This window comes from Cucurbita pepo, chromosome LG18 (assembly GCF_002806865.2).
Source record: "Cucurbita pepo subsp. pepo cultivar mu-cu-16 chromosome LG18, ASM280686v2, whole genome shotgun sequence".
Classification (NCBI taxonomy): Eukaryota; Viridiplantae; Streptophyta; class Magnoliopsida; order Cucurbitales; family Cucurbitaceae; genus Cucurbita; species Cucurbita pepo.
In genome coordinates, this window is record NC_036655.1 from 3694701 (window position 1) to 3705480 (window position 10780).

Consider the following 10780-nt stretch of genomic DNA (forward strand, 5'->3'; position numbering starts at 1 on the left):
ATTTGATGCTTAAGCCGAAATGGTGTAGTAAATTAGGGTTTCGAGGATGGTGCCTGACTCGATAGAACTTACCTCCATTGGAGTTATTATGATTTGAGGTTGACCTATAATTTTTAGTTTTACGGTTCAACTGAACTCCATTAGGGTTTCTCCCGAGTCACCTCAACCATTGATCCTAAACCCTAATCTCGCAGTCTCTCATTCTTCGACGTACTTCGTTAGATCTAAACTCACCCGCAATGTTCCTTAATATTTTCACTAACACAAACATTAATTCTCCGTAAGGGTATAGTAAATTAGGGTTTCGAGGATGACGCCTGACTCGATAGAACATACCTCCATTTGAGCTATTATGATTTGAGGTTGATCTATACTTTCCAATTTTATGTTTCAACCGAACTCCATAAGGGCTTGTCTCGAGCCACCTCAACCACTGATCCTAAACCCTAATTTCGCCTGTTAGATCTAAACTCACCTGTAACATTCTCCATTAGTCTTCCTAATCATCGAGTTTTTTATAGCTGTGAAGCGAATCACAGAAAGGGACACTTCAAAAGATCATGCTTTCTCGAAAATCCAACAAACGAGACGAACCGAAAAGAGAAGGGTCGGGGAAGTTTGAATGGTAAGGGAAAGGGAGAGATAGGAACATTCCAAAAGGCATTATTTCATTTAATTGTTGTTTTGTACATCCCAATGCATGCCCGTGACACATTTGAGCATAGAAAATCATATTCTATTTGCTTCTTTTTTCCTACGTCTTCTGCCAAAACTGGCTAAAGGGAACACTCAATAATCACTGTCTTCAAAAGAATATTGGTTTTTCTTTAGCCCTTTTGAGGCCCTTTCTCTAGTTTCTAGGACAACTCCACCCATCTCATTCCTACCCCTACGACTACCCTAACCGTTCGATACAAAATATTCTCTAAAAGTTCTCGTAAACAGGTTTATTGGGCTGAGTCAAAAAAATATTTCGTATTTCCTTTAAGAGATCGAAGATTTTCTTTTAAGACACTCCCACAAACTTTGACCTTGTGTTCGAGTCATAACAAGGATTCAACTGTTGGAGGAGTTAGAGTTAGAAGTGTTCGTGGGTTGGATTAGGTTGGGTCAAGTCGAGTAAGTATGTTTTAGATATAATCCAATTGTTCAGGACTGAAATAACCCTTATTAAAGAATGGATCCAACACCACCTTAAATTTTATGGGATGGGTTGGTTCGAGTTGTTTGGATCGTAATAAAAGTAAAATGTTAGTTCTTAACACATATAATTATATGGGTTCAATTGGTTCGGGTTGGTTGGATTAAATTCGATCTAGTTTTTGGGAGTCCATGAACTAACCAAATCCATAAAATTTTCATTTATTAGAACATAAGTTCATAATTCAACCCAAACCAAACCGATTGAGTTGGGTTGATTTGGTTTGTCAGGCTATCGGGTTTTTTCTGGGTCCTATAAGCTTTAACCTTGTGTTCGAGTCACGACAAGAAAATTTTATGGAGAAGTTAGAGCAAGAAGAGTACAGACCCACCGTAACTTTCTCCATATTTGTTCAATATAAGTTTAGTTAACGTTTAGCTTTCGATTTACGTATTTTAAATTAATAATTTGAGGGAATGATTTGATATAAATTTTTGGAGATGAGATTGGTATTACATCACCATGTGATTGTGACCCACAAGAGACCCTTCCTCTTCTTCAAACCCTAATATCTAATCATCTAAACCTTTGTCTTTACTAACTCTTTTACTTTTGGATCCAACATCTTAGGCCCAATTTCATTTTTAATTATTCACATTATATATTTAATGGAAGGGTCGGTTTAAAATGACTTAGAGAGTCGAAACATATAAATCCCGAGCTAATAGCATTAAAATAAATTAGATGATTTGCTATGAAACTTTTAACTAACATCTGTTAAAATGGGTATTGTCGTCCCTGACTCACTCGGAGTGTTTTCAAAATCCTAGCTAAAATTTTAACTCTAAGACCCTGTTGGATAGCAATTTCGTTTTTTATTTTCGGGTTTTGAAATTTATGCTTGTTTCTTCTCAATTTTTCATTTTTTGTTCGTCAACTTTTTATACTCAAAACATGAGGAGAAAGTGGATAATGAAACGAGTATAACTTGAAAGACCTCGTAACCAATAAAATAACATATCATGTATCTATCATATATCTATGAATAATGTGCATGCAGTCGCGTGTTAAATTTAAGTTATATTTTTTTCATACGTGCTAATATGAACAATAAAGTTCAATTGGTCCGAGGCATTTGTTTACCTCTTAAAATGTCATTAGTTCACATCTTCTCATTCTTGTTAGATTAAAACGAAAACACGCATATATACACGTATGGTATAAGTGTCACCTAAGTTATATGGACGACGACAACAACAAGGAGACACGATGAAGGATGAAGGTTGATGTAGATGGTTGATATAATATCGATATACCCATAGAAACGTGTGAAAGTGAAAAGGGAGCAAAGTATAATGATGAAGGTTTCTAAGATTCTTGAAAAAACAAAAGGCAAAGGGAAAATGAGTTAAATTCATCCATCCTTGTTGGATTCTTTTTTTAATCATTGCTTCTCATGGAAACAGCTCTCTCTTTCTTTCCAAACATGGGAAAGTAAATGGCTTCAAAAGTAGAGAAAACCAAAAAGAATACCAATAATTTAGGATTTTTGCGAGATCTCACGGAGAACGAAGCATTCCTAATAGACGCGTTTTAAAACCGTGAAGCTGACGGCGATGAATTAAAGCTAGACATCGAACGATATGCCATTGAGAACATTGAGCTCCCAAAAGGGTGGGTGGATTGTGAGATCCCACATCCGTTGAAGCAGGGAACAAAGTATTCCTTAGTGTCGTATCCCCTACCCGATAGTTATATGCAGTAAGCTGTTGTTGTTGCCTTTTTGTTTACATTCCCACCTTTTTGCTTACATTCCCATATAACACAAATCTTCTCTTGAAATCGAGACCTGAGGTTTGTATTCACGTTGCCCGACCGCAGGCAACATAACTCGAAGTAAGCTTGACCCACTCAGTGCTAAGAGTGGGTGCCGCACAATTGCCAAATCCACTGCCTAGAAACCGCGATAGTGACAGTTGGAGAGTGTGAAACCTCTCTCTAACAAACGTATTTTAAAACCAGACCATTATATTGGTATTATTTGTTAGAAGCTATTCCATTATTCTCCCACTACCATATCTTAAAAAAAGAAGCAAGCTGAGAGCATAATCTTCAAATATGAAGCAGGTAATGGAGGAACTGATTCACTAAGTTCATATTAAACCATCAATTGATAGTAATCCTGAGGTGAAAACTCGTAGAAACACAGATACTCCTCATTTAATTACTCAACAGCTTAACTCATAACGTTACAAAATAACATACTCAAACAACAGATGAGAAGAAGAAATGAAACACTCATCACAGGAAGCATAGAACTTGTTCTCAACACGAATAGCATATGTATACGAAACAGAAAGAGATTACTCACAGAGAAGTGAAGTTACTCGTGTTCAGCCTCCTCGTCTTCCTCGTCGTAATACTCCTCCTCATCAGCTGTGGCGTCCTGGTACTGTTGATACTCGGAAACGAGATCGTTCATGTTGCTTTCTGCCTCAGTGAACTCCATTTCATCCATTCCTTCTCCAGTGTACCAGTGCAAGAAAGCCTTCCTCCTGAACATGGCAGTGAACTGCTCGCTCACACGCCTGAACATTTCCTGAATCGAGGTTGAGTTTCCGATGAAGGTCGATGCCATGGAAAGTCCTTTAGGAGCAATGTCACAAACGCTGGATTTAACATTGTTTGGAATCCATTCCACAAAGTATGAGGAGTTCTTGTTTTGAACATTGATCATCTGTTCATCAACTTCTTTAGTACTCATTTTCCCCCTGAACATGGCAGAGGCCGTGAGGTATCGGCCATGGCGTGGGTCTGCAGCGCACATCATGTTTTTAGAATCCCACATTTGCTGTGTCAACTCGGGGACGGTCAGCGCCCGATATAGCTGCGACCCACGTGAGGTAAGAGGAGCAAATCCCACCATGAAGAAGTGTAGACGAGGGAAGGGAATTAGATTCACAGCAAGTTTTCTCAGGTCAGAGTTAAGCTGGCCAGGAAATCTCAGACAGCATGTCACCCCACTCATTGTAGCAGAAATTAAATGGTTGAGATCCCCAACTGTTTCAAGAACAAAGAAATCAAAAACAAAACAAATTAAAATGACAGTCAAATTTACATGTTACAATCAGTTCTTGTAATTTATGTTTATGGGCGCTTCTACATGTGTATTTGTAATATCCCAAGCCCACCGTTAGTAGATATTATCCTCGTTGAGCTTTCCTTTTCAGCCTTCCTCTTAAGGTGTTTAAAAGGCGTCTGCTAGGGAGAGGTTTCTACACTCTTATAAAGAATGTTTCGTTCCCCTCTCCAACCGGTGTGAGATCTCACAATCCACTCCCTTGGGGACTAGCGTCCTCATTGGCACACCGCACGGTGTTTGGCTCTGATACCATTTATAACAGCTCAAGCATATTGTCCTCTTTGGGCTTTCCCTTTTGGGCTTCCCCTCATAAACACATCTGCTAGGAAGGTTTCCACACCCTTATAAGGAATGTTTCGTTCCCCTCTCCAACCGATGTGAGATCGCAAATATTAGCTACTGTTTTTAAAGTATAAGGTGCAGCTCTAATCTTTGGAAACGGAACACAAAAGTTTCAGGTAAGATAATAGGACATCAATATACTGACAGTTAAATTTAGAGGTCAGGAGATTAGAATTTCACAGGGGAACCTAAAAACACTGGAGATGCTTTCATCATCTTAGAATGCTCATTAAAATGACCGGCCTCCATGTCTTGATTAGATTAACTTTAATGCCAATTTAGATTAGAATTGCTTGAAATACTGAATCAAATCCTTCCACCATCATGTTCTTCTTGTTTATCAACAAATGATTGATATTATACTTACAGCTAGGAGTAGTTAACTTGAGAGTCCTGAAGCAAATATCATATAATGCTTCATTGTCCAGCACCATGCACTCATCCGCATTCTCGACGAGCTGATGAACGGAAAGTGTGGCATTGTATGGCTCGACGACTGTATCAGACACTTTCGGCGAAGGGAAGACGGAGAAAGTAAGCAACATCCTGTCTGGATATTCTTCTCTGATTTTCGAAATCAGAAGAGTCCCCATTCCAGAACCGGTGCCTCCACCAAGTGAATGGCACACTTGGAAACCTGTGAGGACACAGAAAAATGACGAGCAAACATACCGAGTTAAAAACAGCAGATGAATCAGAAATCCGAATATCGGAAACTGTAATATTTTCTATGGAACAGAAAAGACTTTCTAAAGTATGAATGGTGCAAGCTGACATCTCAATAAAGTTGAGACAAAAACAAACGACATAACGAAAAGGGGGTATTGGCGACTTCTACTCATCAATAAATAAGAACAAAATTTCAGATCTTGTGTGTAAGAACATGAAGAAAATTTGTCTTCTTGTGTACAAAATTAATTAATAACTACGGATCTCATTGACTTTAGCATGGCCTTTCCTTACAGCAAGCAAGGCCATGAAGAAGATGCTATCAGGAGTGCTTAACCATTGGACACATGCTCAAGAACACTCTTTTAAAAACAGTATTAAAAGCAAAAAGTAAAGTAGCAAAAGAAGACATTAACATACTTTTTGGCACTTTTCGACACTTTTCGACGTCATTTAATAGAACTTGAACGAGTTTAATAACGTTATATGATATAACTCAAACAAAGATGCAAAGCACGTGGGTCGATATTGGATCCATTATTTGACACTCTCAATCATGTCTTAAAATCACATCCAAAACTAAAAATAAAGGGTACATTAGCAAAACAACTAATTGTAAATCTAAAGGCCACAACTTAAACAATTCTCACTAGATCCAAGCAATCGCATCTAATCAAGCACAAGATGATCTGAGACATATAGATTATACCTTGAAGGCAATCACAATTCTCGGCTTCCTTTCTCACGACGTCGAGCACAGCATCAATGAGTTCTGCTCCTTCTGTGTAATGCCCCTTGGCCCAGTTATTACCAGCCCCAGATTGCCCAAAAACGAAATTATCCGGCCTGAAGATTTGTCCATAAGGACCTGTCCTCACACTGTCCATGGTACCAGGCTCCAGATCCATGAGCACAGCACGAGGGACATAACGCCCACAAGAAGCCTCATTGTAATACACATTTACACGTTCAAGCTGCAAATCGGAGGTTCCAGTGTATCGGCCAGTAGGATCTATGCCATGTTCATCACACAACACTTCCCAAAACTTGGATCCGATCTGGTTACCACACTGACCTCCTTGAACGTGAAGAATCTCCCTCATCTTCTTGCTGTCCACAAGAACACTCTGAAGTTAAGCACATAATTCGATTGACACCAAAATCAAAGAACACAGAATAGAAGATCAGCAAGATGAGATCAATAAGACATCGAAACTCAAAATCCTCTGCATTGAATGCAGACATTTCAATATCATCGTAGACATTGGATCGGAAGCTTTCCAAACAAGGAAGTGAAATTCCATACAATCACCCAGCACAAATCACAACCGAGTTCGAAAAAAACCCGATCAAATTACAGATTCATGACATTTCGATGTGAGAATAAGACAATACCAGATCACTCTTAGTTTTCCAAATCTAGAACACGGAAGGAATCAAATGCAGCAATCAGATCTGAGAAATTGAAACTTACCGAGGAGGTTCCGGCGAAAGAGGACAAAATGGGGTCGGTTCCGACGGGAGACGGCGGAAACCGGCGGTGGAGTACGAGGCACGTCAAGCGATTGGGAGCAGCGAGGAGAGTGAATTGAGAAGTGAATGTGATGGTGGATTATATAGGAATTTATGGAAGATGAAGTGGGTAAGGATTTGAAATCAAAGGGTGGATGGTCAATTCTTAGGCCTCCACAAGATGGTTGAATTTCAACTAGCAAAGTTTGAGTGAACTTTTTAGTGTCCATAATATAGTTACATCGTCACCCTCATGCTCGAAATCGACTATGAATGAGTGCTCGTACTAATATTATATATTCTATTGCCATGGGCAATACGCCCAACCCTTTATGTCTTTTCATATTCTACCGTTTTACTTTTATATTTCTAGGGAGTATGACGTTTCATAAATATCATGTCTAGGCCAGTCATACATGAAATGCCTCAGAATCTACTATAGGGGGATACGACTCGTTGTCAACTTCTCCCTACCCAAGGTTATATACTCTAAACCGTTGTTATTTCTCTCTTGCTTGCTTATATAACGTCTCTTTCAAAAATCTCTCTCTGCCTCGCTTTCTAAAACCTTCTCTTAAAACCGAGGCCAGAGGCTCGAGCATACGTCGCTTGACCGTAGGCGACACAAAACGAATTGGCTTAGCTCACTTGTCGTTGGAAAGTGAGTCCCGCACAATCGCAAGTCCGCTGCCATTAAAAGTGCGATTGTGACGAACGTCATGCTCAAAATCGACTATGAATGAGTGCTCGTACTAATATATTCTATTGATACATTAAAGATATACTTAAAATCACAAATTTTTAATTAGTACTAAGAGACGTATTTCGTGAATTTTGCTCTAAAAAAATACCCATAAACTTTCAAAAGTTTTAATAATACCCTTGTCATAAACATAAAATAGATCTATACAGATAATCTAATGATTTACTTGTTTATTACCATAAATCAAAGAAAATCTATAATTTCTTACCAAATATATGATTTTCTGTTTGTTACCAAATATATGATTTCATGGTTTGTTATAATGTAATCCTCGTTATACACATCTATAAATACATGAGTCCTAACCTATATAGTTAATTTTTTAAAAAAAATATATATTTAGATTTGGACTTAAATATTTTATTTTAAAAATAACTTTTAACTTTTTAAAAAATTTAAGTATATTTTTTAAAAAAATTTAGAGTGTTAATACTAGTTTTAAAATTTAATTAGTATTTATTAAATAAATTAGGAATAAAAGTATTTTTTTTTTAAGTAATGATATTAATTAAACTTTTTAAAATTGTATTTCTCAAATTTCTTAAAATAACTTAATGGTATTAATTAAACTTCTTTAGATTCCATGGTATTTTAAAACACGGTCGAAAATTAAAAATATTTTTAAAATAAAGTATTATTGTTTTTCATCCAAAGGGAAAAGGTAAAAGTATCTCTATCGCTAATGGGGGAACTAACGATTTCGTATGAACAGTCGAGAAGATCTGTGTTTTTGCTACCAATCAATCGAATTCAAGATTCATGGAGTTTCGTCGTAATTGCCTGTGAGTCTGTGTGAGAATGCATGTAAGAACAACAGAGTGGAGCCACCATCATCTATTAGCGGACGATGTGCCGACTAGGATGCTAGGCTCCAAGGGGGTGGATTGTGAGATCCCACATCAGTTGGAGAGGAAAACAAAGTATTTCTCATGAGGGTGTGGAAACTCTCCATAGTATACACGTTTTAGAATCTTGAGGGAAAGCCGAGGACAATATCTGCTAACGATGGGTTTGGACTATTACAAAATATTAGCTACAGAATAACTATTTGTTATTGTCTTGTTTGCACATAGATCAACCGAGGCCGAAAGCTTTCATGACATAGTATTTGATTGTCAGACAGCAGAACTACAGCATGCTTAGATCAAGTGTTTGATGTTGTTCAAACCATGTCTGGGTTGGACGATGATCTCATCCTTGACACGTGAGTTTCTCTCGCTCGATGAGAAAAGGGTAGCCATGTTTATGAAATTAGATGAGCGGTTGATATATTATTCTATATGATAAATTAGTTCAATATTCTTTTTTGTCCCGATAAATCAGATTCTCGTAAGCCTTATCACTACTTCTCAATCTCGATTGCTCACGTGAAGATGACGAAGAACAAGATGTTTCGGAGTACTGATCGAGGTAGCATCACCCAGGTTGAGTTTTTTCGACGATGGTTCGTTTTCTCGTTAAAAAAACCTATGATTTTATCGGGAAATGTACCTGTGGTAATTTGGTAATTTGAGAGAGATTAATTATGGAAATTTTTTAAAATATATATATTTTTAAATTTGTTTAAATTGGTATTAGATTTACCAGGGAGTGTAGGGTAATTTAAGACATGGATGACCTAGATTGACTAAATGTTGACTTTTTGTTGACTTTAAATATGGATGGGTTGATTCCCATTCTTGCCCCTGATAAATAATCAATAGTCCTTGTGCTTACCGTCATTTCTTATCGCATGGATAAAGTCAATGGTCAAATATAAAAGATATTGAATAATCAAATTCTACTTTTAAAATAATTTTAAAAAATAAATTAGTAATTTAATATATATTGAAATTTTCAAAATGTTTGAAAAAGTATTATTTAGACCGTGGAAATATTTATTTCGATGTTACATTAATAATTAAATTTTATAAATAAAATATTTATAAATTATGTAATTAACCTCGGTTTTAAATGTCAAATATTCTTAATTTTGATAATAATTATAAAAGTAGAAAAAAAGAAATAAGAGAAATTAGGTCATCATTTTCGAGAGAGGCCGTCTTTTCAATAGTCTGATACTTCTAGTTGACCGCTCTATAACGGGCTTCCTTGTTGCTCGCTTGTATACACTTCGAGCCCTCTTCTCAATAGTCTGATACTTCTAGTCGACTGCTCTATAACAGGCTTCTTCGTTCTTTGGGCTATGCTCGCTTGTATACACTCCGAGCCCTCTTCTCAACAGTCTGATACTTCTAGTCGACTGCTCTATAACGGGCTTCCTCATTGCTCGCTTGTATACACTCTGAGCCCTCTTCTCAACAGTTCGATACTTCTAGTCGACTACTCTATAACGGACTTCCTCGTTCTTTGGGCTAGCTCGCTTGTATACACTCCGAGCCCTCTTCTCAACAATCTGATACTTCTAGTCGACTACTCTACAACAGGCTTCTTCGTTCTTTGGGCTATGCTCGCTTGTATACACTCGAGCCCTCTTCTCAACAGTCTGATACTTCTAATCGACTACTCTATAACGAACTTCCTCGTTCTTTGGGCTAGCTCGCTTGTATACACTCCAAGCCCTCTTCTCAACAGTCTGATACTTCTAGTCGACTACTCTACAACAGGCTTCTTCGTTCTTCGGGCTATGGTCGCTTGTATACACTCGAGGCCTCTTCTCAACAGTCTGATACTTCTAATCGACTACTCTATAATGAACTTCCTCGTTCTTTGGGCTAGCTCGCTTGTATACACTCCAAGCCCTCTTCTCAACAGTCTGATACTTCTAGTCGACTGCTCTACAACAGGCTTCTTCGTTCTTTAGGCTATGCTAGCTCGTATACACTCCGATCCTGCAGGCAATAATAGACTGGGTGAGATTGGATTGTAACCTTATTTTTTAGACTAGGAAAAAAAAAATATCAACTAAGGAACGGATCCAAATTTTTGATTTTCTAAAAATTCAACCTAACTCAAATAAAAAAAAATTAAGCTAATTTGGTAATCTAAATTGGTCGGATTCTAAAATTATTTAAGCGTGTTATTTATTTATTTATTTATTCTAATATAAAAATTGAAGAAAGAGAGAGAGAATGACGTAATTACCACAAAAATTGTCCACGCGTTGAGAAAATGAACCCATCAGATTCATACAACAAATACATTCATTACTGAGCCGACGACCGACCAGACCCAAGCACAGCACCCAGCACTCAGCAGCAGCCTTTTCCAA

At 37.5% G+C, this 10780-nt stretch overlaps 1 protein-coding gene and 1 long non-coding RNA gene across 2 annotated transcripts; both read right to left on the reverse strand.

The window, feature by feature from the left end:
• Window positions 1-3272: 3272 nt before the first annotated feature.
• On the reverse strand, window positions 3273-6945 carry LOC111780343 (tubulin beta-6 chain). The gene is made up of 4 exons (XM_023660716.1): window positions 6769-6945; window positions 6004-6404; window positions 4993-5262; window positions 3273-4201 (listed from the first exon to the last, which is right to left on the reverse strand). The coding sequence occupies exons 2-4, from the start codon at window positions 6395-6397 to the stop codon at window positions 3525-3527; spliced, it is 1341 nt and encodes a 446-aa protein (XP_023516484.1). The 5' UTR covers window positions 6398-6404; window positions 6769-6945; the 3' UTR covers window positions 3273-3524.
• Window positions 6946-9574: 2629 nt separating this feature from the next.
• LOC111780409 lies at window positions 9575-10746 on the reverse strand. Its single transcript, XR_002812850.1, has 2 exons — window positions 10654-10746; window positions 9575-10400 (listed from the first exon to the last, which is right to left on the reverse strand). It is a non-coding gene; the product is annotated as an uncharacterized LOC111780409 (long non-coding RNA).
• Window positions 10747-10780: the final 34 nt, after the last annotated feature.

Excerpts from the sequence above, each read along its gene's own strand:
- LOC111780343 (XM_023660716.1), bottom strand. The coding sequence starts at position 6,397 with ATGAGGGAGATTCTTCACGTTCAAGGAGGTCAGTGTGGTAACCAGATC. Across the intron at positions 5,263-6,003 it reads GAATTGTGATTGCCTTCAAG|GTTTCCAAGTGTGCCATTCA; the intron begins GTATAATCTATA and ends GTGTCCTCACAG. Across the intron at positions 4,202-4,992 it reads CAAGTTAACTACTCCTAGCT|TTGGGGATCTCAACCATTTA; the intron begins GTAAGTATAATA and ends TTCTTGAAACAG.